General features: G+C 44.4%; 1 protein-coding gene and 1 non-coding gene across 8 annotated transcripts in view; both read left to right on the top strand.

The window, feature by feature from the left end:
- Positions 1–22618, top strand: part of SERBP1 (SERPINE1 mRNA binding protein 1) — a 47689-nt gene extending 25071 nt beyond the window's left edge. For 2 of the 7 annotated variants that reach the window (XM_089660746.1, XM_089660745.1), the window contains exons 5-8: positions 6967–7041; positions 9781–9958; positions 11378–11584; positions 17500–22618. In XM_089660746.1, the coding sequence (XP_089516872.1) occupies positions 6967–7041; positions 9781–9958; positions 11378–11584; positions 17500–17556 (517 nt within the window). In that variant the 3' untranslated portion in view covers positions 17557–22618. Of the gene's footprint in view, positions 1–6966; positions 7042–9780; positions 9983–11377; positions 11636–17499 lie in introns of all 7 variants that reach the window. The other 5 variants (XM_089660742.1, XM_089660741.1, XM_089660740.1 and 2 more) reach the window with 3 other exon arrangements.
- On the top strand, positions 9145–9277 carry LOC149437679 (small nucleolar RNA SNORA21). Its single transcript, XR_016308028.1, has one exon. It is a non-coding gene; the product is annotated as a small nucleolar RNA SNORA21 (small nucleolar RNA).
- Positions 22619–27453: the final 4835 nt, after the last annotated feature.

Raw genomic sequence — 27453 nt, 5'->3', positions numbered from 1 at the left:
TGGTCTCCCCGGACCCTGCATTCACCATATCTGGTCTCCCCGGACCCTGCATTCACCATATCTGGTCTCCCCGGACCCTGCATTCACCATATCTGGTCTCCCCGGACCCTGCATTCACCATATCTGGTCTCCCCGGAACCCGCATTCACTATATCTGGTCTCCCCGGAACCCTGCATTCACTATATCTGGTCTCCCCGGAACCCTGCATTCACCAAATCTGGTCTCCCCGGAACCCTGCATTCACCATATCTGGTCTCCCTGGAACCCTGCATTCACTATATCTGGTCTCCCCGGACCCTGCATTCACTATATCTGGTCCCCCCGGACCCTGCATTCACTATATCTGGTCTCCCCGGACCCTGCATTCACTATATCTGGTCTCCCCGGACCCTGCATTCACTATATCTGGTCTCCCCGGACCCTGCATTCACTATATCTGGTCTCCCCGGACCCTGCATTCACTATATCTGGTCTCCCCGGACCCTGCATTCACTATATCTGGTCTCCCCGGACCCTGCATTCACTATATCTGGTCTCCCCGGACCCTGCATTCACTATATCTGGTCTCCCCGGACCCTGCATTCACTATATCTGGTCTCCCCGGACCCTGCATTCACTATATCTGGTCTCCCCGGACCCTGCATTCACCATATCTGGTCTCCCCGGACCCTGCATTCACCATATCTGGCCCCCACAGTACACAGAACATGGAAATGCAATTATTTTAGTACAAATAAACTTCTAAATACCATTTCTCTTTAGTAGTTAGAGCAGACTTGTGACTTCTATCAGTGTCCATCCGAGCACTGGTTAAAGCTTGTAGGAGTGCGTTTTCATTCTGCTGTAGGAGGGTGCAGGACCCCTGACCTCTGTCTGGACAGTGCTGATTGGCCCTGTGCTGATCACATGCACTCTCCCAAGAAGAAAAAAAAACCTCTAGCAATACACACTAAACTAAGCATGTACAGAGTGTCTCCTCACGATATGGCTTATCAGGCGATAGGAGGGGGACACTGGAAGAAGGGCAGGTTCAGAGAAGACAGGATCAAACAGCTTTTTTACAAAATGCACAGGATTAACCCCTTAGGTTTTACAGTGCGTATAACAAGCATGCTTTACTGCATCTACAGACTGATTTTACTGTTGTGGGTTTAGTAACACTTTAAATGCAGACCATAGAGTATTGCTGCAGATTATATCTGCTCTGTGTTCTAAATGGGCCCCTTAGTGTACTGGATATTACTCGTATTCATGTAACTTTGACCATAAGAAAAAAAAAATAAAACAACATTTTCAGCCTGGTATGCCGACTGGAGCTGGCCTTTTTAGGGGATCTTACCACCAGGGCTTAACTGTTATTTGATCACTGTGATTGGCTGTCAGAGTGATAACGTGACTGAGGGCCCTGTCCTGCAGGCTTCTGATCATAAAAAGTGACTTGGTGCTGTCCGTGACAGTGCAGTCACAGTGCTGGAGGAGCATGCTTGAGCACACTCCCAGCACAGAACAGGGGAGTGATGCGGCTGTACGCACTTCCGTGCTGCCCCAGTGGCACAAGGTTTGTTTCCAAGTGATATGCGTGGCTCTGAAGTATCTTTGAAGAATATCATATCTGCTGGAGGCTAGAAAGGCATGGCTAAAAACCACAGGATAGTGGTAGTGGTGCACCGAAATGAAAATTCTGGTGCCAGAAATGAAAATTCAAAATGCCCTTGGCCGAAAACAGAAACCGAAATGCGCAGTTTTTAAATATGAATATATAATTTTTGGTGAAAAACACACTTTGATTATAAAAAAAACAATCTATATGTAAAATATGAAAGAGGATGTTACGGCGAGTAAATAGATACCCAACATGTCACGTTTTAAAATTGCGCACGCTGGTGGAATGGTGCGAAACTGCGGAAATGAAATCTCCATGGGTGACACTTTTTAACATTTCTACAGGTTAGTATTGTGAAGTTACAGAGGAGGTCTAGTGTGAGAATTATTGCTCTTGCTCTGACGTTCGTGGCGATACCTCACGTGTGTGTGGTTTGAACACCATTTACCTATGTGGGCGTGGCCTATGTATGCATTCACCACTATGTGCGAGCACGGGGGGACAGGGGCACGTTTAACTTTAAAAAAAATAAATACATTTTTTTTTTTTTTTTTGCACTGTCCCTTTTTAAAAAAAAATGTTTTATCACTTTTATTGTTATCACAAGAATGCATGCATCCCCTGTGATAGAAATAATTAGTGACAGGTCCTCTTTATGGAGAGATATGGGGCCAATGGGACCCCACATCTCTCCTCTACAATGTATTGATCTAGTGATTTAAAAAGAAATAAATGGCTGGAACGAAAAGTGACGTCGCTCCGGTCCTCCAAGGGCATAGAGATGAGTGGAGGTCATCTTTCCTTCACTCATCTCTGCCCGGTGCCGTGATCGATTGATGGTTTCTCAGGTAAGGCTGAGAACTACCGAGCGGCTTCTGGTGGCGGCGAGGGGCGGGGTTTTTTCGGCAACTGTATCAGTCCTTGTTTTCATTACGGCCGAAAGAGGTGTTTTCAGTCGCAATGTTTTGGCCACCGAAATTTCAGTGCATCCCTGGATAGAGGTGGAAAGTACCTGCAAGGTGTATTAAATGAAGCCTGTCATGATAAAAACAAGAGGATTCCACTGCTAATCCTTCCTTCTGAAAATGCTAGTCACCTGGCAGGTGTTTCTTCCCTTAATACACGGAGGCATTGGCCCAGAACAAGGACTTTCCTAATCTAATACATTTTAGATCCGGGACACACAGCCAGTGGGTGAGCATAACCAGGCAACTAGCATTTTCAGTAGGTCAGTAATGACATGCTCAATTTCTTTTCTGATGAGTTTGCTTTACAGCTGTTGCAGAATTTTTACTTTCTAGCTGAAGCTGCATCACTTTTTCACGTTTGCTAGGATAATTCAAACTTTTTTTGTACTTGGGATTTGCTAGCAATCAAATCATTTGCATGTGAAGTATAGAATCCATTGCTAATATCTGAGCATTGCAGTTGGCCTTGCTATGTTAAAGTGGTCTTGCTTTGTATGTGTGTGTATGTATGTGTGTGCGTACGTACGTGTGTGTGTGTGTGTGTGTACGTGTCTGTGTGTCTGCTGGTGGCACCCTGAGGTCTGCGGTGTTGGGCTGATAAGCACTTGCTGTGCAGCATGATAAGCTTTCCCCCCATATTAAGCCTGTTGAAGAGAATCTGTTGGCAGCCATAGACAAGTTATCTAGTATAAACGTGTTGCAGCCATTCTCCTGGTCAAGCATCCAAGAAAAACTATTCAATGTACTGTTTAGGGTGCTACAAAAACCCATTCATACAAGTGTAGCTGGATTATTAAATCTTTAAAAGTTACATTATGCAGTCACTTGGGAAAGTGGATAGTCTGTGCCTAGTTTGGTCATATTGGTATTAAAGCGGAGCTCCACCCATAAGGGGGAAATTCCGCTTTAAGGACTGCTCCCCCGCTCCCTATTAAGGATTGGCACCTTTGGGGGGTGGGGGGGGGAGCGGGTACCCGAATTTGACAGGTACCCACTTCCAGTCCAATCGCCTAGGCAATCGGAAGCGGAAGGTGTCCTCCCTCCCTCCCTGTAGTCTTTTGGGGCACGTGACAGGTCCCAGAAGACTACAGGACCATTCGTGAAGTGCAGCACTACTCTCACATGCGCAGTGGCCACACTGAAGATGTCAGCCTCCTGGAATACAGGACGGCCGGTGAAACGGGCTGCGGGGGACACACTGAGGGACAGGTAAGTGGCTGGTTTTTTTTTTAAAAAAGTCAGTAGCTACAGTTTTTGTAGCTGCTGACTTTTTTTTAGACAGGGTGAGTGGAAGTCCGCTTTAATATCCAATAGTATTGTGGCGTTAGTACTGGTTGCCTGGTCACTGGACTGGCAGCTTTTACTAGAGGATTCCCAGTTTTCTTGGTTTGTATTACTAGATCACAAAATAGTCCAAATACAGTTTATTTCCTGTGTAGTATCAGGTAGAATATTAAAAAAAAAAAAAAAGGGTAGCCAGTGCATTTCAGGGGTCCAACTTTCCCATTAGGCTCTGTAGGCATGTGGCTACAAGCGCCCTTCCCAGAGGGGCCAGTCTGTATGGGCAGAGAGATGCCTAGCCCCAATGCAATGCCCTGGTTGTTTTCCAGGATGAATTGAGTCACACTAGCGCCCACAGTGCAAGGGGACCTCTGCAGACCCTGATGTAAAGGGGAAACTCTAATGTAAGAGGGAACACTGCGGACGCTGATGTAAAGGGAAATGCTGACTATGATGTAAGGCAGGGGGCTTTGGTGACTAGAGACCACCTTGCATCATGGTACGCAGTGTTCCCCTTGCATCAGAGTTCCCCTTTACATCAGGGTCTGTAGAGGTCCCACTTGCACTGTAAGGGGGAACCCTGCAGATTCTGATGTAAAGGAGAACTCTACAGACCCTGATGTAAAGGGGATCTCTAATGTAAGAGGGAACACTGATGTAAAGGGAAACACTGCTGACTGTGATGTAAGGCGGGGGGGCTTTGGTGACCAGAAACCACCTTGCATCAAAGTTTCCCGCTTGCATCACAGTCCGCAGTGTCCCTCTTACATCAGAGTTCCCCTTTACATCAGGGTCTGTAGAGGTCCCCCTTGCACTGTAAGGGGGAACCCTGCGGAATCTGATGTAAAGGAGGACTCTGATGCAAGGGGAACTCTGGAGACTGTTGTGTAAGGGGGGGCTCTAGTATCCAGAGACCCCCTTACATCAGATACTCTCTTTTGCATCACAGTCTGCAGTTTTTCCCTTTACATCAGAGTCTGCAGCATTCCCCTTTTACACATAGATATTTTATTAAGAAGAAAGTCGGTCTTACGGTTTTTTGTTTTTTTTTTTTGTTTTTTTTTTTGGGGGGGGGGGGGAGGGGAGGATTTCCTGCTTATAGACTCCTAAGATGTAAATCCAGTCCTGTCCACACTTGCCCCTTTCATCAATGCTTAAAGGTGAGGCAATAGGTATGCCAAACCAGTGGCAGAGGAGTCCTTTGTATATTGGTCAAAATAATACCATAAATACTCACTGTACTTGGAATCTGATTTACCTCGCCAGAGGTCAGTACAGTGGGGAAGGTGTATGGTGTTCACCTTTCGCATTTTTGTGTTTCTCTCTGTGAAGGTCAGTGCAATTTTAAAAGCATTTTTCTTTAAAAAAATTTTCATTTTTTTAAGTCCATATACATTGTTCCCATCTTTAAGCCCCAATGAAGTGGGAACATTTGGACATCTGAAAAGTCTTTGATTCCCCGTGATCTGCTACCTGACCCTACATTGGAATAAAATTGTATGTGGACTATTAGTTTGTCACACAAGTCATTATGAAGTAAGACCACATTTACCATTCATCTGTTCCCCAGTGAGCATGCGGTCTCATGTCTGTATTAGACACGATTGGTGGCGAGTCTGGGGATAGGGAACCCAATGTCTCAAGGCACAAGCACCGACCATATAGTCTCTCTACTACACACTACTCTGCTGTGTAATGTGCATTTTTTTCTTTTTTTGCTGTACTTTTATCTGCCGTATGAACACAATTTATGAATTGTGAAGTAATATGCAGCACTTGCACCACACCCAGCGTGTCATTCAGAGATAATTTCACATGAAGCAGTTGAGTAGCTACTTTTTCGCAGTGTGTATATTTTTGGCAGGGTGTTGCCTTAAATTGTGGTAAGAGGGTGCTGGACTCTGTTGGGATGACCCCTGCAATTGCCCCGTGGTTAGTGTGGCAGCTTTTGTATAGATCAATATCTTTTACAAATCTGAGGAATTTGAATTGAACTTTTAATGAATCCATACATAAACGGTTACTTTTAGTGAAAGCTGCACACCAGAACAGACACCGAGATAGATGGCAAATCAAGGTTCATATAGAGTGTCAGCTGTCCGAATCTGCTGATTTTGATTGGACGAACGTTTCAACGTTTGCTTATGCGTTCTGTCATCTATGCAATTTTAAATGGCCTGATTTGCCATATGTTAATTTGGGAAAACACTGCTATGCTGCTCAGACACGCAAGCAGAGATGGCTTGTTTTCTCTACCTAGAACAAGAAACGAATTGATAGTCGGTCCGTATGGGAAAGTGCATTGTAAACATTTTAGTAGTATGGTGCCGGTTTTTAAATTTAATTACTGTTTTTTTTGTTTGTTTGTTTTTTCTTCACTATAGCTCAGAGATTCAGCGGTCCCTTTCCCCCAGCTAAAAGAAAGTTTCTTTTTAGTTTATTTCCCCAAGTTAAAAGAAACAATGTTTCCTTTTAGTTTCTTAAAAGAAACAAAGCTTCCTTTAACTCTGGGAAAAGTGACAGCTATAGTGAAGAGGAAAAAAAAAAAGCCAGCAATTGCATTTAAAAATCGGCACCGACATACACTTCGTATTGAGAAAAAAAATTGTAAACCGTGGCGTTATTTTCAATGGTAAATTGATGTGCTGATAGCGCAACGTTTTGCTGTTCTTTTCTGCATCAAACAGGTCTGAATGGGCGCCTAAGGGCAGACCTGTACTGAGGCATGCAGAAGAATCTGTAGGCTGCCATTGTCCTGAAAATGTTAGCTTTCTGACTGACATCAGTACTTTCTGCCACTAACTTTAAACAAATATACAGATCGTGTTCACTTGCTGCATGCTTGTTTTAAGTCGGTGGTTCAGACAACAATTGAAGCCAGAGATGGCCAGCTACTTAGCATTTTGCCCACTTAGATATTCCCCAGATAAGTGGGGGAAATTGCAGGTATGTTGAGGTCTTGTATGGCCAGGTTTATTTTGGCTTTAAAAAAACAAATATCAAGAGTAAAGCTGTTTGTAGTGTTCTGCTCTGCCGTTTACAGATGCAGAAAATGCCTTTTCTATATAATAATGAAAAAAAACCCTTAAATTCCACCCATCTTTAATTTCCAGCGAACTGGACCAGTCAACTGTCACTGAGGAAACAACTGAAACAGAAGATCAGCCCGTGGTAGACTCCGAGAACAAGTAAGTCTTAAAGCTGGTATTTCGTCTGTTTATATTTTGCCTCCCTGGTTCATTCTTCACTTCTAATAAGTAAAACCTGTTTCTGGTATTACATAACCCTTTTTAGACCCATATCATCATTGGGTGTTTGTTTTCTATGCAATGAGGGCAGATCATGGATAGCGAGAGGGGCTACACGTAGCTTCCTGAAAACAGCAGGCCACCCTAGGTGATACCCACGTGTGATGCTGAGCCTCTGATTGAAAACTTACATCCAATAAATGAAAGGGCTTGGGCCAGGGAGTGTCCGGCTGATGAGGAAATGGCTAGTGGGCAGGCACAGTGGCTAAATGGTTAGCACTTCCACCTGGCAGTACTAGGGTCGTTGATTCGAATCCCAACCACGGCACCCCCAGCTGGAGTTTGCATGTTCTCCTTGTGCCTGTGTGGGTTTCGTCCGGGTACTCCGGTTTCCTCCCATACGCCAAAGACATGCTGGTAGGTTAATTGGCTGCTGTCTAAATTGTCCCTAGTATGTGTATGTATGAATGTGAGTTAGGGACCTTAGATTGTACGCCCCTTGAGGGTTAGGGACTGATGTGAATGTACAATATATATGTAGAGCGCTGCGTAAATTGATGGCGATATATAAGTACCTGAAATAAATAGTGGAAACAAAAACACCTCCTGCGCTCTATGACCCAGAGCAAGGATAGATGGAAACAGAAACTTGTAGAAATTCACCACCAATGCATAAAAAGTTGTACGGCTCTAAACAAGGCTGGGGAAGCCCGGCCAGTACTGTAAAGTGAAACAAAAAAGCGCACCAACCGTGCGCATTACCTCAATAAAATGTGATTTTATTGAATTTAAAAATATACTCAGAGAAGTATAACAAGCAAGCGTATAAGATCCTCAACAAAACTCTAGGAGTGTGAGACCAGCCCGAGTCTTGTCACGAGGGAAGACTGTCAGGTTGACGCGTTTCGAAGGGAGTCCCTTCTTCATCAGAGCTTGAGGAAAAGGCTAGATCAGGGGTAGGCAACCTTGGCACGCTAGCTGTGATGAAACTACAAATCCCATGAGATATTGCCGGATTGACTCCCACAGGCATTAACTAGAGTCATAAGCATGATGGGATTTGTTTCATCACCGCTGGAGTGCTGACACTATCTAATCCTGGGTTAGATCATCATGGATGTCCTCCAGCCAGGAAATGAGTTGGACTTGTATCTGGTTTTGACAGGTACCTGGTCCCACTACTGCAGCTATCCGAGTGGAAGTTTGTGCAAACCCCCCCCCCCCCCCCCCTTTCTCCCTCAGCCTTCTGAGACACATCACAGGTCCTAGAAGACTGCAGGACCATCTCGAAGTGCCGCATGCGCAGTGTTGAAGCCGCAGGGCTTCACCGCCAGTTTCCTGTAGTTAAGATGCTGATGCCTGGACCTGAAACAGATTGAAAAAATCGGCTCAGGTGAGGACAGTGCTAAATCCCTGGACGGGCAAGTGTCCTTATAGTAAGTCAGCACATACAGTATATTATTTTTTTGGGAGGGCGACTGGAGCTCCTCTTTAACATTGCTAGTGGCGGTCATATTTTTAAAACCTATTCACTGCCTATGCAGCATATTACCCTTTTAGGCTGACCATTCACTATACAATTTTCTTTAGAAAATTGCTTTAGATTTACCAAAAACCATATAATATGAGGTCAAACCTAAACACTTTCAGTTGTATCCAATTTGGTGGGCCCTTGCACTACACAGTTGAAGATAAATCTAAAGAAAATTGGACAGAAAATTGTATAGTGTATGGCCAGCCGAAGTCACCTTCAGAGCCCCATAAAAACGATTGGGATCTCTTTAACATGAAAGCGGATCACCAGCTGTAATAGATACCAAGCTCACACCAGCAGCCATGAGATTTAGTTTTATCCCTTGAATACCAGAATGTTTATAAATGCATTTTTAGTAGGCAAGGGGTCTAAGCCCAACTTCAGGAATTAAAAAAAAAAACAAAAAAAAAAAAAACCCTTTTTTGGGGGGGGGGGGGGGGGGTTGTTTCTGCACTGCAAAGGTTAAATGCTTTTTACCGCTAGAGTACCAGGAGTACGATGAAGTTCCACCTCTTCTAAAAGCACTTGTTGTGTCTGTTTAGTGGCACTTCGAGTTGTCGAAGAAGAGGAGATCAATGCACTGCTTTTGGGTGAAGAGTTGGCTACATGTGCCATACTGCTTCAATCGGTGGTGTGACATTTTCTAGGCCAGCATTTTTAATCTCTAGACACCAGAATCTGTCTGTAGTGTTCAACAACTTTACATCATGAACATAAGTTCTTCTGCTCCGCCATGGGTGCCAATGATGATGTAATGGTGTGAGATGGAAGTGTTTACCCTCCATCCGTGTTGGTATAGGAGCATCCCTGGAGCACAGTGTGAACATGCATCTGTGGAGTAGAAGCACCATTCTCCCAGGATCCTTCTCAATGGACACGGAATATGGGAGAAAGGGGATGGGGGGGGGGGGGGTGGACAGTGCAAGGGTAGTTTTATTTTTTGTAATTTTGTAGGCTTTTAAACTCTGTCCTGTTGTATAGCATCGGTTTAAACACAGGTCTTTTCCGGGGGTCAGTATAAAAGTTGTATTGTGAAGATGATCCAGATATCTTTTTATATGTTGTCCCTTCACCAGCCACCATGTGAAGACACATTGTCAGCATATGGGGATCCCTGTCCACATTCTGTGACTTTTGTGTTCCAGGGAAAATGAGGTGGAAGAAGTTAAGGAAGAAGGACCCAAGGAAATGACCTTGGATGAATGGAAGGCAATGCAAGACAAAGCACGCTCCAAAGTTGAATTCAACATCCGAAAACCAAACGAAGGTGCTGACGGCCAATGGAAGAAAGGTTTCGTTCTTCACAAGTCCAAGAGTGAGGAGGTATGGAGCTGTGCTTCAGAAGGGGTAGGTCTGGCAGTTATATTACATTGCTATGTGCTTACACACCAGCTGCTCAGAAGTTGTTGTCATTCTGAAATGATTCTTCATAGGATTTCAGGGGTAGGTTTACCTCAGTGCTGTAAAATTGAAGGAGAATTAGAGTTTAGCTAGGAGCAGCTTGTTCTAAATGCTTGTTTCTAGACATCAGGTTTTGTATAAATCTGGTAGGCAATACCTAAAAGCGCTGAGCAAAATGTTGGCGCTATATAAATCCTGTGTAATAATGTTAATTATAGATACGATACTAAATGGAATAGCCAATTACCGTATTTTTCGCCGTATAAGACACACTTTTTCTTCCCCAAAACTGGGGGGGAAATGTCAGTGCGTCTTATGGAGTGAATATGGAGCGGCCCGGTCCGGTATTTCCACCGCGGCTGTGTCAGAATACCGGGCCGGCCGCTCAGCTCTGCAGCGGGACCTTACCTGTTCCTCTATCCAGCGGCGTGCTGTCTTCCCGGCTTCTGTAGTGTGGGCACTGGGCATGACAGCCGGGTGCCAAGTGCGCATGCGCAAGAAGCGGTGCTTTTTGTGAATGGTAAGGCGGTACCTGGGACACATGACAGATCCCAGAAGCCGCCGGACCAATCACAAAGCGCAAGTGCTTCTCGCTCATGCGCACTGGGCACCCGGCTGTCATGCCGAGCGCCATTACAGAAGCCGGGAAGACAGCGCGCGGCTGGATGGAGGAACAGGTAAGATCAAACAAAAACTCTGCGGAAGTAAGAGCGGGTACCTGTCAAATTCAGGTACCCGCTCCCCACCTCCCCAAAGGTCAGCAGTCATCTGTACTGTCCGCAGTCTCTGGTCATCCCTGTGCTGTCCGCAGTCTCTGGTCATCCCTGTGCTGTCCGCAGTCTCTGGTCATCCCTGTGCTGTCCGCAGTCTCTGGTCATCCCTGTGCTGTCCGCAGTCTCTGGTCATCCCTGTGCTGTCTGCAGTCTCTGGTCATCCTTGTGCTGTCCGCAGTCTCTGGTCATCCCTGTGCTGTCCGCAGTCTCTGGTCATCCCTGTGCTGTCCGCAGTCTCTGGTCATCCCTGTGCTGTCCGCAGTCTCTGGTCATCCCTGTGCTGTCCGCAGTCTCTGGTCATCCCTGTGCTGTCCGCAGTCTCTGGTCATCTCCTGTACTGTGTCTGCAGTCCATTAGTTCAGAATTTTTTTTTTTCCTGTTTTCTGCCTCTAAAACCTAGGTGCGTCTTATGGTCAGGTGCGTCTTATACGGCGAAAAATACGGTAATCAGAACCTCTTCCACAACCACTAACTGCTGAGATCACAGTGCTCATTAGTCTTCCTACTCTGCATTGTATGTTTTTTTGACTTGATAGGATATATGACTTTTTATTTTTATTTTTTCCAGGTTCACGCGGAGTCTGAAGGTTTGGATCACCATTTCCGCAAACCTGCAAATGATATCACTTCCCAACTTGAGATCAATTTCGGAGATCTTGGCCGTCCCGGCCGTGGACGCGGAGGTGGAAGAGGTGGCCGCGGACGTGGTGGTGGTGGAGGTGGTGGTGGTGGTGGTGGAGGAGGAAGGCCCAGTCGTGGCGGTAGATCTGACAAGGTAATTCAGTCTGTGTGCTCGGACGTTGAGGCTGATCTGTGGAAACTAGAGGTAAATAATAAAGATGCTTTATCCTTTGCCCACAAATTGTATTCTAGCTGTCATTTCTTCTAGTGCTGGGCAGAAAACTAAAGCATGCCCCTTACTGCTTTACTCTATATTTCCACTTTTCCTTTGCTTATGTTGTCAAGATGCATAGTATTCTACTGTTTTTTGTTCTCACAATTCCTTAATGTGTACAAAAAAAACATTTAGTACATCTGCAGTGCTGGGATTATATTATCCCTTTACAAATGGCCACTGATCTGCCAGAAATCCTGTGAGGTCATAACTTGGAAAGCTGACAATGCTGACCCTCTCTACTAAACTCCCACTCAGTATATTCGGCTTTGCTTATATATCATCTGTTCCACTACAGATCTTTCCCCCCTTTGTGTTCCAAAGAGGAAGGTGTTCTGTAGTCCAGTAGAGATGTCGTCTGGCAGTCCTGACTGCGTTTCTTGTTATTTCAGTGCAACAGAAGCATTGGGGTAGATTTACTAAACCATATGCGCACAGAATCTGGTGCAGCTGTGCATGGTAACCAATCCGCTTCCAGGTTTATTGTCAAAGCTCAACTGAACAAGCTGAAATTAGAAGCTGATTGGTCACTATGCACAGCTGCACCAGTTTTAGTACATCTCCCTCCCAGTGTCTTGTCAACTGAAACAGTATATTATAAACAATGGATTTCTGGCAAATCAGGTATTTTTCTGCATTCGTGCACAGACACAAAAGATTTCATTTTGTAAAGCGCTGAGCAAACTGTTGGCGCTATATAAATCCTGTATAATAATAATAACGGGAGAAATATACATGTATAATAGAGATGTACTGAATATTTTTTAATACTTTGCTCAGATGTACTTTTAAGAAAGAAAAAAAAAAAGCTGACCTTATGTTTTCATATAATCTACATCTGCTTCAGATTTTGTTCCTTCAGGAGCAGTATGCTTCTATGTGTTGGCAGCAGCTACATGACCCTCCAGCAGTGGTTCTGAGTTCTAATGTTGGTAGGGGAACATGTAAAAACATTTTGATACCTATGGGTTGTTTTACAAAAACTGGAGAGTGCAGAGCTGCACCAGATTTTGAATAGAAACCAATCGGCTTCCAGGTTTTTTTGTTTTTTTTTAAATCAAAACTTAATTCAGTGTTTCTCAACTCCAGTCCTCATGGACCCCCAACAGGTCATGTTTTCAGGATTTCCCTCAGATGAAACAGCTGTGGTAATTACTAAGGCAGTGAAACTGATCAAATCACCTGTGCAAAATAATGGAAATCCTGAAAACATGACCTGTTGGGGGTCCATGAGGACTGGAGTTGAGAAACACTGACTTAATTGAAAGGTTTGAAGTTAGAAGCTGATTGGCTACCATGACCATCTGCACCATATTTTGCACTCTCCAGTCTTGGTAAATCAATCCCGCAGGGTCTTCTGTATCAACAAATACCAATTTTTGTAAAATATTGAATAATGCCATCACCACCATCATTGCAATGTTTGATGCGGCCAGCCCTTTGTGTGCCCCATCAACCCCACCACCACCAAATCCCATCTGCTGTGTCCCTATGCAGTAGATACATTGACCAGTAGGTAAAGAAGTCCTCAGGAGAACATACTGTGGGCGGCTTAAAACGTAATGTTTATTGGCACTTTCATAACAAAGTACAAAAAGCAACAATGCCGTCCACCCTACACTGTAAAATCATGACAATGTTGCCATGCAATAAAACCCCCACCCCGGGCCCCCGGTCCACACATAGTGTTTGCTATGTCCCTGTGCCCCTGAAGGAACACACACGTGATGTGGTAGATGAAGGCATTACACAATGTCAGATGCTGAAGGTCCTGGCGGCTTTGCAAGTGAGCAAAGATTGAATGCTATTGAGGCGTCAAGGGGAATTTGTATATGGATTTTACAAGGTGATTCGTTTTTTGGGGGTTTTTTCACTGATGAAAGGGTATCTTTATGACAGCATGGTATGTGTGAAAGTAACCAAAGATTTGTTTCAGAGAAGCCACAGAAACTAAGGTAATTTCCAGCAGGATTTGTGTATAAAATGACTGGCAGGGAACTTAACCACTTCCAGTCTGGACACTGCATTCTTGCAGCCATTGAGAACTACTGTGTGAGCTGTGATTGGTCACAGCTTGTCACATGGTACAAGGCAGTTGTGAATAGCCCTGTACCATGTGACCTCTGTGATCATTCACAGATTTCACAGGTAGTAAGCAATGATGTCAGAAGTGACATCTTGCATACTACTTTGCATGTGATCACTGATTGGGCAATCGGTGATCACATGATCGGGACCTCACACAGAGGTCCCGTATGACGATCGGTGTTCCACTGTGTCCGCAGGACACAACGGGGTCCGGATCGCAGTGCTGCGCGCTCCCAGGGACATAGACCAAATGTCAATTTGCTAAAGACATGCTGTGCTTTATGGAACTGTCTTGAGTCAGTCCCATAACTGAAGAGGAATCCCCCAGCATAGTGGTTGGCCCTTCTGCCTTGCAGCGCTGGCCTCCTCAGATTAAATCCTGGCCAGGCTACTATCTGTATAAAACAGCCTTCCTCACCCTTAACACAGATGAACCCCTAAAATATGCAATTATAATAGAATAGGTGGGCGCTACATTATGTCAAAATAAACCAAATAAAAGTGCAGTTTGTGAGACCAAAGATCCCTATATAAAGTACCACAAATTTGGTATACGCCTCACAGTGCATGAACCAAACCTGGTAATTCTATACAACAGCAAACCAATATTATCAATATATAACAGATATAGGTGAATGGTGAAAACGTCCATATATGAAGTGCCAATCCTTGCAGCTTCTTCTATCTGTGCCAAATCAAAGCAGAACCAGATAGTGACTATCTTCACCGCGTGCTCACAATCATAATGTGGATGGCTCACTCCCCAGGTCTTTTGAGCCCAGTTACGGTGGTCAAATACGCCTTGTATAGGTTTTATAGGGGACCAAATGCTCTCCATTTCCCCCCTTTGGAAATGCATTAGTAATAGCCACATGTAAAGGATCACAATATGATGCATTATTGACGCTTTAAAGATATTCCTCCCACAGTAATGCAGCTGGCCATTAAATGAATCAAACAAGTAAATGGCTCTCTAAGTGTAGTATTTTAATTAAGAAACAATTACACAGAAATGCTAAATTGCACTCACATGTGCAGGTGCCTATAGACTGGCACCAGTGTTTCCAGCATGTAAGATTTCTATAATGGCCGCCATGCACTCCATGCCTCGTCTTCACTCTGCTTAGATGTTCCCAGACCCAGAAGTGACAAAATGACGCACCCTAAAATAACTTTCTGATCTCTGGGAACCACTGCTAAATGTTGTTATACCTACAGATCATGATACTTTAGTGTGATGGTTGGTGGGAAGAATGGTTCTCACACACTTGAGGTCATTAGGAAGAATCGCGCCCTTTGCAAATAGCTAAAAGGATCAATGGTGAAAGTGGGGGCTTATTTGACAGGTAGGAATTGCTCATTCTTCAAGGAACACCTAGCAACCTCTGGAGGAACCCTGGTTGAGAAACCCTGGCATAGACCAGGGTTTCTCCACCTTTTTTCATTTAAGGCGCCTTTTGAAATGATGGACAGTCCTTGAGGCACCCTTTAAAATGGACAGTCCTTGAGGCACCCTTTAAAATGGACAGTCCTTGAGGCACCCTTTAAAATGGACAGTCCTTGAGGCACCCTTTAAAATGGACAGTCCTTGAGGCACCCTTTAAAATTATGGACAGTCCTTGAGGCACCCTTTAAAATTATGGACAGTCCTTGAGGCACCCTTTAAAATTATGGACAGTCCTTGAGGCACCCTTTAAAATTATGGACAGTCCTTGAGGCACCCTTTAAAATTATGGACAGTCCTTGAGGCACCCTTTAAAATTATGGACAGTCCTTGAGGCACCCTTTAAAATTATGGACAGTCCTTGAGGCACCCTTTAAAATTATGGACAGTCCTTGAGGCACCCTTTAAAATTATGGACAGTCCTTGAGGCACCCTTTAAAATTATGGACAGTCCTTGAGGCACCCTTTAAAATTATGGACAGTCCTTGAGGCACCCTTTAAAATTATGGACAGTCCTTGAGGCACCCTTTAAAATTATGGACAGTCCTTGAGGCACCCTTTAAAATTATGGACAGTCCTTGAGGCACCCTTTAAAATTATGGACAGTCCTTGAGGCACCCTTTAAAATTATGGACAGTCCTTGAGGCACCCTTTAAAATTATGGACAGTCCTTGAGGCACCCTTTAAAATTATGGACAGTCCTTGAGGCACCCTTTAAAATTATGGACAGTCCTTGAGGCACCCTTTAAAATTATGGACAGTCCTTGAGGCACCCTTTAAAATTATGGACAGTCCTTGAGGCACCCTTTAAAATTATGGACAGTCCTTGAGGCACCCTTTAAAATTATGGACAGTCCTTGAGGCACCCTTTAAAATTATGGACAGTCCTTGAGGCACCCTTTAAAATTATGGACAGTCCTTGAGGCACCCTTTAAAATTATGGACAGTCCTTGAGGCACCCTTTAAAATTATGGACAGTCCTTGAGGCACCCTTTAAAATTATGGACAGTCCTTGAGGCACCCTTTAAAATTATGGACAGTCCTTGAGGCACCCTTTAAAATTATGGACAGTCCTTGAGGCACCCTTTAAAATTATGGACAGTCCTTGAGGCACCCTTTAAAATTATGGACAGTCCTTGAGGCACCCTTTAAAATTATGGACAGTCCTTGAGGCACCCTTTAAAATTATGGACAGTCCTTGAGGCACCCTTTAAAATTATGGACAGTCCTTGAGGCACCCTTTAAAATTATGGACAGTCCTTGAGGCACCCTTTAAAATTATGGACAGTCCTTGAGGCACCCTTTAAAATTATGGACAGTCCTTGAGGCACCCTTTAAAATTATGGACAGTCCTTGAGGCACCCTTTAAAATTATGGACAGTCCTTGAGGCACCCTTTAAAATTATGGACAGTCCTTGAGGCACCCTTTTGAAATTAGCGACAGTCCCGAGGCACCCCATTCTAAAATGTGAAAACCTGTTCTAATAGTTTTCTATAACGCAGCAACATCCACACATGTAGGACACCCAACATTAGAGGGGATTTAATCTTCCAAAGCAAGTACACTTTTGCACACTGGCACTGACTAGTATTCCAGGGTTTCTCTTCTCCCGCAGTTTTTCTCTGTCAGTGACACCAGTACTGACGGAAAGGGGCAGGGGAGGGTCAAAACTAGGATGCTGTGCAGACAGCTGACATCCTCATCAACTGATGATGTCATTGGTTGTCAGGATGCTGGCGGTTAGAAGGTCGTTATGGTGCACAATGAAAGCCTGTGGCTTTGTGTAACTAAAAGGCCGGCTTGTTCCACCCGCTGGCTTGTATACAAGTTTTTGGTAATTTTTATACATTTTGCCAAGGCACCCCTGAAGAAACCTCAAGGCACCCCAGGGTGCCTGGACACCCTGGTTGGGAAAGTCTGGTATAGAGTTTGCATATGCTCCCTGTGCTTGCATGGATTTCCTCCCACAGTTTACATCATGCTGGTAGATTATGTGGCTCCTCTCTAAATTTGTCTAAGTGTATGTGAGATGGCGATCTTGGATTGTAGTTACTTGAGGGCAGGTACTAATGTGAATGTACATCATGAATTGTTGACACTATATACATGCCTGTAGTAAGCTGGGCCCTGACATGTAATGTTACTGCTGAGCTTTGTAGTGCAGTCAGGAGAACATGTGAAGATGCTTATCAATGCTGCTAATGTGCTTTGCTGTCCATAACCCAATTCTGCATAATCGTTTGTTTCTCTTTGTTCCTGCAGTCTAGCGTCTCTGCTCCTGATGTAGATGACCCCGAGGCTTTCCCAGCTCTGTCGTAAACTGGATGGCTAAAGTCCACCCCTGGTGCCCTCGCGGCTCCCCTTTCTACGAGGCTTGCATGCTTAAGGATCCTAAACAACTACAAATTTAAAAGACTGTCGATCATACCATTCACACCTATGGACTGAATTTTATCTGTTTTAAACAATGGACTTCTCTCGCTACACAGGAGCAACCATACGGTAGTTGAGTTTTGTATTTAGATACGTACTGGTAGCAGGGACGTTTTCATAATTTTTCCAGAGATTCAGCATTCTTCATGGATACTTTTTTTGTATGGCTGCTTGAAAATATGCGTTTCCGAACTTGAAATATAGGTGTGGACAGTGTGTACCAGTTAACGTTTTCACTTCATCTGTGTTTTTATTCCTAAACTTTTATTTTTTTTATTTTTTTATTTTTTTTCAGGCTTTAGTTTCTTGCTAACATTTAGAATTTTTATTTTTTTTTCCTTGGAATTGGTTTTGGTTTAAAGTCTTGTCACCTGCCCTGCTTTTCTTACAAACCAAAAACTTATTGGCATTTTTAACTGATATACCTAATTTCAATTTGGGAAGGTCATTTTTTAGCATTTAGTGGTGGTACTGGTGACGGTGATCTTTAATATCCTTTAAACCGGGGGTGGACAAATTCCCGTAGGATTCTAAGCACCACCCAATAACGGGCTTTCACCGACACCCACAGAAGAGGCTCAAAAAAAGGCCCCATTTGTAATCTGTAGGTGTTCGGTGGGCCTGGCTTCCTAGGATTTGTCCAGCTCTGCTTCAACAAAGAATTGCCGGCTTCCGTGCTTGTTTTTCGTGTTGCACAGTCCTGCAGCTTGTTCTTTAATACTACTTTTATTTCAGCCGCCAATAGCTGTAAAATGCAAATTGTAAATGAATATGGAGCAGGACAAGCGTTGTAATGGAAATTGACATTTGAGATTTTTTTTTTTTTTTTCCAAGGATGGCCACACCAATGATTCCTAATTGGCAGGCAGCAAAAAAAATTTTTTGCTTTTGTAACAAAAGAAACGCTGCAGCCCTTGTAATAGGAAATGGGTTGTATGAGGAGCACTGGGGTGGGACAATTATCAAATTAAAGCAGATAAGGGGCTTCATCTTCACCCCCCTGAGAACTTCAAATCGCAGCATGCCCTGGTAGGAAATGCAGTACCCTCTTTAACAGCTTGAGGGCGCACTATTGCCCGGAGTGCTTGAAAGCCCTCTTTTAAAGTGGAATAACTTATATCATGTTATTTGGGGAGGGGGGGATTGTGTTTTTGACTTGGAACACCTCTCCTCCATATCAGTTTGAAATAAAACAATCTGATTTTTCAGCCTTTTCGGTTTCACTGGTTGACAACTGAATGTTCCCTTTTGCAGGGGATATTACACGAGTCTTGCTCCCCTTAGGGTTTATTTTTTTATAGATTATTTAAATTGTTCCTACGATTTAAACAAAAAAAAAAAAAATGACCACTTTGAAAGCAAAAAAAAAAAAAAAAAAAAGATGCGACAGGATTATCTAAAGTTAAAGAGAAAAAAAAAAAAAACACAAAAAGAATAAAAAAGAAAAGCATAAAAAAAAGTTGTCTACAGTGTTTGTTAGGATAAGATTGTCATTTTATTTAATATTCTTTTTACACTTTTTAGCAGGCTTTGAAATTTGTAGGTTCTTATCTAAGTAGGTGAATTGAAAACAAATATTATCGCCCTATTTTTATAAACGTTGTACAGTCGACAAAATATCAAACTGGTGTGTACCGAGAAAAGGGAGGGGGGGCAGGCCTGTCTGCTCTCTAGAGACTTGCGGCGGGGGTACTCTGCTAGTTGTACATGGTCTTTCCAGCAATGGCAAGTCGGTAGCAATCTGTTGTTTTTGTTTTTTTTTTTTTGTTTTTTGACCGACCGGCCATGACGAAATTATTTTGTATCAGATATAATTTACTTTGAATCTACAAACCAGATGTATTATAAACTTCTGCACATTAACCTTCTAGATGAAATAAGCCTTCACGAAAAGGGAGGCAAGTTTTTCAGTGGTGTATGTCTTGTTCAGGGTAGGGTGGGATATTTTTCGTGCAGCGAAGTACAGTTGCTCCCCTTGGGATAATGAAGTGCCCTTGTAAGTCTTTGTAAGAAATGTATTCCAAAAAAAATTGTTACCGAGAAGCTTAGAAAAGCAGTTTGATAACCGTTCTGGTAACAGTTGCATCTCTTGATTCAATGTGCATGTACTTCTGCTGGGTGAAACGGCCATTTATAAGCTTTTTAAGTAAGAGGTCCTTTTACCGAAATGCATGTAAGCCCGATCTACCGCCTTAGCACTGTTACCGAGACCAGGAGCTGACGGTGACAGATCATTGCCGGGCTGGGGGCTCGCAATTGAACGCTTCCAGGAAGAACCGGTGATGCCTGCCGTGGGCTTATGTGGCAGCATGGAATAAGGCTCGTGTCCATGTTGACACATATAGCTGGTGGGATGGGGTTAGTGTATGTAAACCCAAAATCTGTAATCATTTTAAATGTTGAAACAGGTTCGCAAAAAAGTAAAAAAAAAAAAAAAAACAATTCTTACCTGGAGATCCTGTCAGTAATGGCATTTCATGTTGCAGGCTGGCAATGCTATACCACTGCCTAGCAGCTGGAGAACACAACAGGCTGCTGATGTTGCTGCTTTTAGTTGGTTTTTAACAGTCAATTGAAGGAGCGTAATGATGCAGTTGATTCTAAGGCAGTGGTTTACTGTTGTCAACCTGCAACAGGAAGTGCTGTTACTGCAAGGATTTCAAGGTAAGAAACAAAGCAACAAATTCACAAAAAAAGAAGATAATTTACAGCTGAATTCTAGGAATTCAGCAACTTTGGAAAGAGTCAAGTCCAATTAAGTGTATTAATGTCACATTTGGGACTTCTCTATTAACTTTGACAGGTTCATTATACTCTCCAGAGAATACATGGGACATTCAAGGCTGTAGGAGAGAAGCACAGAGTAGCTGTGCCCACCCCTCCCCTCTGCTGCCCACTCACAAAAGCTGCCTTATTTTGTAAATGACTTCACATAATACAAAGGCTTCTGTGCATGGCCAGGAGGGGAGGGGAAGGCATAGCAGTTCCAGCACTGAAGGAGAGAAGCTCACCGCAGCTGTGGCTGTTCCTTCTACTGCCCATTCACAAAAGCTTTTACATTATGTGAACTCATTCACTAAATACGAAGGCTTCTGTGAATGGCCAGAAGGGGAAGACATGGCAGTTCCAGCACTGAGGAGAGAAGCACCCAGCAGCTGTGGCTGTTCCTTGCTTCCACTGCCCATTCACAGAAGCTTTTACATTATGTGAACTCATTCACAAAATACGAAGGTTTCTGTGAATGGCCACGACGGGAGTAGGAAGGCATAGCAGTTCCAGCACTGAAGGAGAGAAGCACACAGCAGCTGCGGCTGTTCCTTGCTTCTACTGCCCATTCACAGAAGCTTTTACATTATGTGAACTCATTCACAAAATACAAAGGCTTCTGTGAATGGCCAGGAGGTGGGGGGGAAGGCATAGCAGTTCCAGCACTGAGCGAGAGAAGCACATAGCAGCTGTGGCTATTCCTTCTACTGCCCATTCACAGAAGCTTTTGCATTATGTGAACTCATTCACAAAATACAAAGGCTTCTGTGAATGAGCAGAAGGGAGGAGGCGGCATAGCAGTTCCAGCGATTCTGTTCTTGAAGGAACGGAGACCACAATGAGCAGCCAGAGCTCCCCCCTGCAGTGAGCAGCCAGAGCTCCCCCCTGCAGTGAGCAGCCAGAGCTCCCCCCTGCAGTGAGCAGCCAGAGCTCCCCCCTGCAGTGAGCAGCCAGAGCTCCCCCCTGCAGTGAGCAGCCAGAGCTCCCCCCTGCAGTGAGCAGCCAGAGCTCCCCCCTGCAGTGAGCAGCCAGAGCTCCCCCCTGCAGTGAGCAGCCAGAGCTCCCCCCTGCAGTGAGCAGCCAGAGCTCCCCCCTGCAGTGAGCAGCCAGAGCTCCCCCCGCAATGAGCAGCCAGATCTCTGGAGATCATCTTCCTGGAACACAATGTACCTGTCCAATGTGAATAATAGACAAGTCTACAGGCGGCAGGCACCTCGTTGGGTTTATCTCATGGTATGCCTGCAGTTTACAAAGTTGCTGAATTCCTGGAATTCGGCTTTAAGAAAACTATACAGTGAGGCACGAATGCCACAAATACTAAAAAAAAATAATCGATTTGGGTTTACATACACTTGAACAAATGTGCAGTGCAAAGGGGCCGCCGGCTGGCATGGGAATTACATGGGTTGTTCTAGGTAGAGGACCGCACACTTCGAGTTGACGAATCTAAAGAAGATTGTATAAAGTTTGTACAATAGAATGTGTATGGCCAGCTTTAGGGTGGCCATACAAATCTGAGCATTTAAATGCTAAACCGTTTTGATCCTCGCTTGCATTAATTTGGAGGCAAAAGCATTGACCAGAGTAGTAAAAGGTTCACAATTTACCGAATGGATTGGTTTTCTGACATGCTGGAAACACGTGACGTTGGAGCGTTCCATCTGTTGCAGGATCAGAACATAGTTCAGGTGAGGAGAGGCACCCCGCACTAAGCACAATCCGTGGTGACAATGCCGGTGTATGGCCACCCTGAGGCAATCTATGTCCTGCCAATGAATTACAAGTCAGGAAGTTAGATTCAGGATTTTATCTCCCATCTTTTTTTGGTTCTCCTGAAACTTGCGTGTATTTGTTTTGTTGGGTTGTTTGGCCCAAGCACCGATCTGTGTCACGGCCAAAAGCTACAACAACTCCACTTGAACATTTTGGGGTTTTTTCTCCTACTGTTTTGAAGCCTGATAATCCCAGTGTGACGATAAGACACGCCCCCTCTGCAAGTAAAATTTATATGGATGGTGGGCTAAAAAAAAACAAACAAAAAAAAAAACCCCATCTGGCTCAGTCTGTGTTTCATAGTTGTAAATTTGCCTTTAAAGTCCATTATATGTGTGAACTGAAACTGTGAAGCCAATCTGTCTTTGGTGGATGCTTATTGAATTAAAGGTTAATTTTCATGCTCTCACCGGTTTCATGAGAGATACTGTGGCAGCTTTTATTTTTACATTCTGATCTCTCAAAACAAGAAAACCTTTAACTTTAATGAAAGGCTTAAAGCGGACTTCCGCTCACCCTGTCAAAAAAATAAGTCGGCTACAAAAACTGTAGCTGCTGACTTCAAAAACAGCCACTTACCTGTCCTTCGGTCCCGCGGTGTGTGTCCCCCGCAGCCCGTTTCACCGGCTGTCCTGTATTCCAGGAGGCCGGCATCTTCAGTGTGTGGGGTAGCTTGCGGCTTTACAGCCGGGTACCCACTGAGCATGTGCGAGTAGCGTTGCACTTCATGAATGGTCCTGTAGTCTTCTGGGACCTGTCACGTGTCCCAAAAGACTACAGGGAGGGAGGGAGGACACCTTCCGCCTAGGTGATCAGACTGGAAGTGGGAGCGGGTACCTGTCAAATTTGGGTACCCGCTCCCCAAAGGTGCCAATCCTTAATGGGGAGCGGAGGAGCATTCCTTAAAGCGGAACTTCCCCGCCGCTTTAAAGACCATCATGGGAAGGAAAAGCCCCAAGTTCAACAGGTACCTGGACATTATTATTATTATACAGTATATAGCGCCAAAAGGTTTGCTCAGCGCTGTACATTATAGTGGGGGACAGAACATGTGACAATACAGTAACAATACAATACACGAGGGGTTCGAGGGCCCTGCTCCTTGGAGCTTACAATCTTGGAGGGAGGGGATAGTGGTACAGGAGGAGATGGCTGTGGGGGATGGAGTGGTAGGAGGAGTGGAGGAGATCAGCTGTTAGGTGAGGGCGGGGTAGGCTTACCTGAAGAGATGGGTTTTCAGGGTGTGCCTAAAGGTGAGGAGGGTAGGTGACAGTCTGATGGTTTGGGGTAGTGAGTTCCAGAGGATGGGGGAAGTCCTGGAGCAGTCCTGCAGTCGGGTGTGGGAGGAGCTAGAAAGTAGGAAGTCTTGTGAGGAGCGAAGATTACGGGTAGGGTGGCATTTGGGTATCAGGTCGGTGAGGTAGTTTGGGGCAGCGTTATGAATGGCTTTGTATGTCAATGTTTAATGCATTGGGCAATCGGGAGCCAGTGGAGGGAATGACAGAGGGAGGTGGCGGATACCTAGCGGTTGGTAATGTGGATGAGTCTGGCCGCTGAGTTCAGGATAGACTGAAGCGGGGATAGTCTGTGTTGGGGTAGGCTGGTAGGACATGCAGCACACCTCAAACCTTCCTTTGGCCTGGCTCCTCTGACAAGCAAAGCTCTTCCTTCAGGCCCCTTTCACACGGGCCACATCTCTTTTTGCTCAGTAGGGGATCTGCCTGCTGAACTGAGCTGCTGGATGACCGGTCCATGTCCGCTCCCCTTATGCAGAGCAACATGGACGCTGCCCGCTCTCCTCTATGGGCGGTTGGATGTAAATGGGCCAGCTGTCTGTTTACACTGAACTGCCCTCCGATCTGATCCAGCCAGATAGCGGGGCAACGGATCCCCTTCCCTTTGTTTTTGCCGGATCAGAGGTAGCTTGGTGTCAACAGACAGACACAAGGCTCTTTACCTTTGACTGCCCATCGAGGGGGTTGAAGGGTCTGGGCAGGTCTGCCTGAAAAATGGACCGGCAGACCTAACCAGGCTGTCCGTGAGAAAGGGGCCTCAATGTACTGAAGCTTGTGCTGCCTATAGGCTGGTCATGTTCAGGATTGTTTGGTGATGGGATTGTAGCAGCAAGCTTCACCTCTTGTTGTGTGAGAACTTGGCCTGGCATTTGGAGGGTTTGGGTGGCTGGGATGTGCATGTATGCACTAACCTGCGGTAGTTGTGTACATATATTCCATCTCTAGAGATTCGGTTGGTAAAGGGAGCATTGAGTTACAATTCTCTGGAAGAATTCCCAGCTGATGTTCTATGGACCAAGGATGCTCTTCATGCTGTCATTCGGGTTGCCTCCTCTTTGTGCAGTCTTCAATGTTCAGCTTTGACTTCTGTAAGAAGGAATTCCCCGTCCCACAAACGGAGGGCGCCACGTCCCGAAAATCTATGCTGCGTGTTCTAGAAGGGAACTGCACCCATTTAGGGAGCAACATTCAGTCTAATGCTCATTTCCAGCCATGGATGTTCCCTTCTGAAGCATGCGCCAGCATTTATTACTGAACGTCAGGCAAACTGCTAAATAAATTAAATACATATTATGGGAGCTGTTTTATCTGCCAAAGGTTGGTTTGTTATTACTTGTACATACAGTCTTAGGGTTGATACAGCACTGCCTAGCCCTGTCTGAAAGGTCAGAGGACATGTTCAATCCAAACCCCCCCCAAAAACAAACACAAAAAAATACAATTTAGGAAACGCTTTCAGGTCTTCTCCCCGTAGCCAATAAAAGGAGAAGCAGAAGACTGTTGAGGACATCTCTCTACTCTTTCCTCATGCCAGGATGTTCCCTTTCAGCATAGCCCATGAGCACTACAGCACAGCTGTGTTTGCAGTCTTTTTCTCCCCAGGCCGGAGCTCTGCTATACAGGTACTAAGAACCAGCAAACACAAATGCTCCTGCGCTTGGGGATGGACTCGATGCTACAACCACATTAAGAATGTCCTGGAACATGCACACCTTGCTGCCCTCAAATGGACCGGGGGAATCCAAATATACTGAATGGGGAAAGAACAAAAAGAGGGCGCACAGGCCTAGTGCATTACCATAAAAAATGTTTAATAAAAAATAAAGTAGGTGTTGTACTCACAAACGACAATATAGTCAAGGCACATCATAGAAGAACAGCTGGATCAACACCGCGCTGAGTAACAGTCCACAATAGGGAGTTTAGACATCCAAAAGGCTGATGCGTTTCGAGCTCTGCGTGCTCTGAGGAAGAGGCAAGTCCTCGAAACGCGTCAGCCTTTTGGATGTCTAAACTCCCTATTGTGGACTGTTACTCAGCGCGGTGTTGATCCAGCTGTTCTTCTATGATGTGCCTTGACTATATTGTCGTTTGTGAGTACAACACCTACTTTATTTTTTATTAAACATTTTTTATGGTAATGCACTAGGCCTGTGCGCCCTCTTTTTGTTCTTTCCCCATACAGGTACTAAGCCTGATGCTGGATCCATTTCAGGTACTTAAACTTCTATACAAGTAAATAGATATTGATGGAACACGGCTGTGTCAATGTGTGTTCCCTGCCTGGAGTTTAATGTACACATTACAGTGACAGTTCAATATATGCACTCACTAAAAACAATCGTTCCTGTAAAATGTTTTTGTTTTTTTTTTTCTTTTTAATCGGAAACTACCTAGGGCTTATACTGGGTTCACAGTCACTGCGGGTCTGAACAACAGGTACCTTTTAAAGCTGGCATGAGAAAAATGTGAGGACTGCAATGTGCTGGCCTACAAAATCCTAGTTGTCTGGCTAATCAAGCGTTGATTTTGTTAGAACAAGCAACACAGGCTGAAAAAAGACAAAAGTCCATCCAGTTCAACCATTAAAAAAAAAAAAAAAAAAAGTTATAATCCTACAACCACAGTTGATCCAGAAGAAGGCAAAAAAAAACAGCAAAACATAATCCAATGTGCTCCTGCAGGGAAAAATAATTCCTTCCTGATCCCCCGAGAGGCAATCGGATATTCCCTGGATCAACTTTACCTACAAATGTTATATCCAGTTATATTCTGTGTATCCAAGAAAGAATCCAGGACTTTAAAACCAACTCAAGGGAGTTTATTCCACATTTTCACAGCTCTCACTGTGAAGAAACTTTTCCGTGTTTTGGAAATTAAATTTATTTTCCTCCAGATGTAAAGAGCGCCCCCTTGTCCTCTGTGTAGAACTATTCACCCTGAGGTCATCACAGAGTTCACTGTATGAACCACAGGTCACACATGGTGATCATATCCCCCCTTATGTATTATACATGGAGATCATATCCCCCCTTATGTATTATACATGGAGATCATATCCCCCCTTATGTATTATACATGGAGATCATATCCCCCCTTATGTATTATACATGGAGATCATATCCCCCCTTATGTATTATACATGGAGATCATATCCCCCCTTATGTATTATACATGGAGATCATATCCCCCCTTATGTATTATACATGGAGATCATATCCCCCATTATGTATTATACATGGAGATCATATCCCCCTTATGTATTATACATGGTGATCATATCCCCCCTTATGTATTATACATGGAGATCACATCCCCCCTTATGTATTATACATGGAGATCACATCCCCCCCTTATGTATTATACATGGAGATCACATCCCCCCCTTATGTATTATAAATGGAGATCACATCCCCCCCTTATGTATTATACATGGAGATCACATCCCCCCCTTATGTATTATACATGGAGATCACATCCCCCCCTTATGTATTATACAGGGAGATCACATCCCCCCTTATGTATTATACATGGAGATCACATCCCCCCTTATGTATTATACATGGAGATCACATCCCCCCCTTATGTATTATACATGGAGATCACATCCCCCCCTTATGTATTATACATGGAGATCACATCCCCCCCTTATGTATTATACATGGAGATCATATCCACCTTATGTATTATACATGGAGATCCTATCCCCCCTTATGTATTATACATGGAGATCCTATCCCCCTTATGTATTATACATGGAGATCACATCCCCCCTTACGTATTATACATGGAGATCACATCCCCCCTTACGTATTATACATGGTGATCACATCCCCCCTTACGTATTATACATGGTGATCACATCCCCCCTTACGTATTATACATGGAGATCACATCCCCCCTTACGTATTATACATGGAGATCACATCCCCCCCTTACGTATTATACA

The sequence above is a fragment of the Staurois parvus genome, unplaced genomic scaffold (assembly GCF_062004578.1).
Source record: "Staurois parvus isolate SC_StPar_1 unplaced genomic scaffold, SC_StPar_1.0 ptg001270l, whole genome shotgun sequence".
Taxonomy (NCBI): domain Eukaryota; kingdom Metazoa; phylum Chordata; class Amphibia; order Anura; family Ranidae; genus Staurois; species Staurois parvus.
The sequence above is the reverse complement of the archived record's forward strand: the minus strand, read 5'-3'. Positions and strand labels throughout refer to the sequence as shown.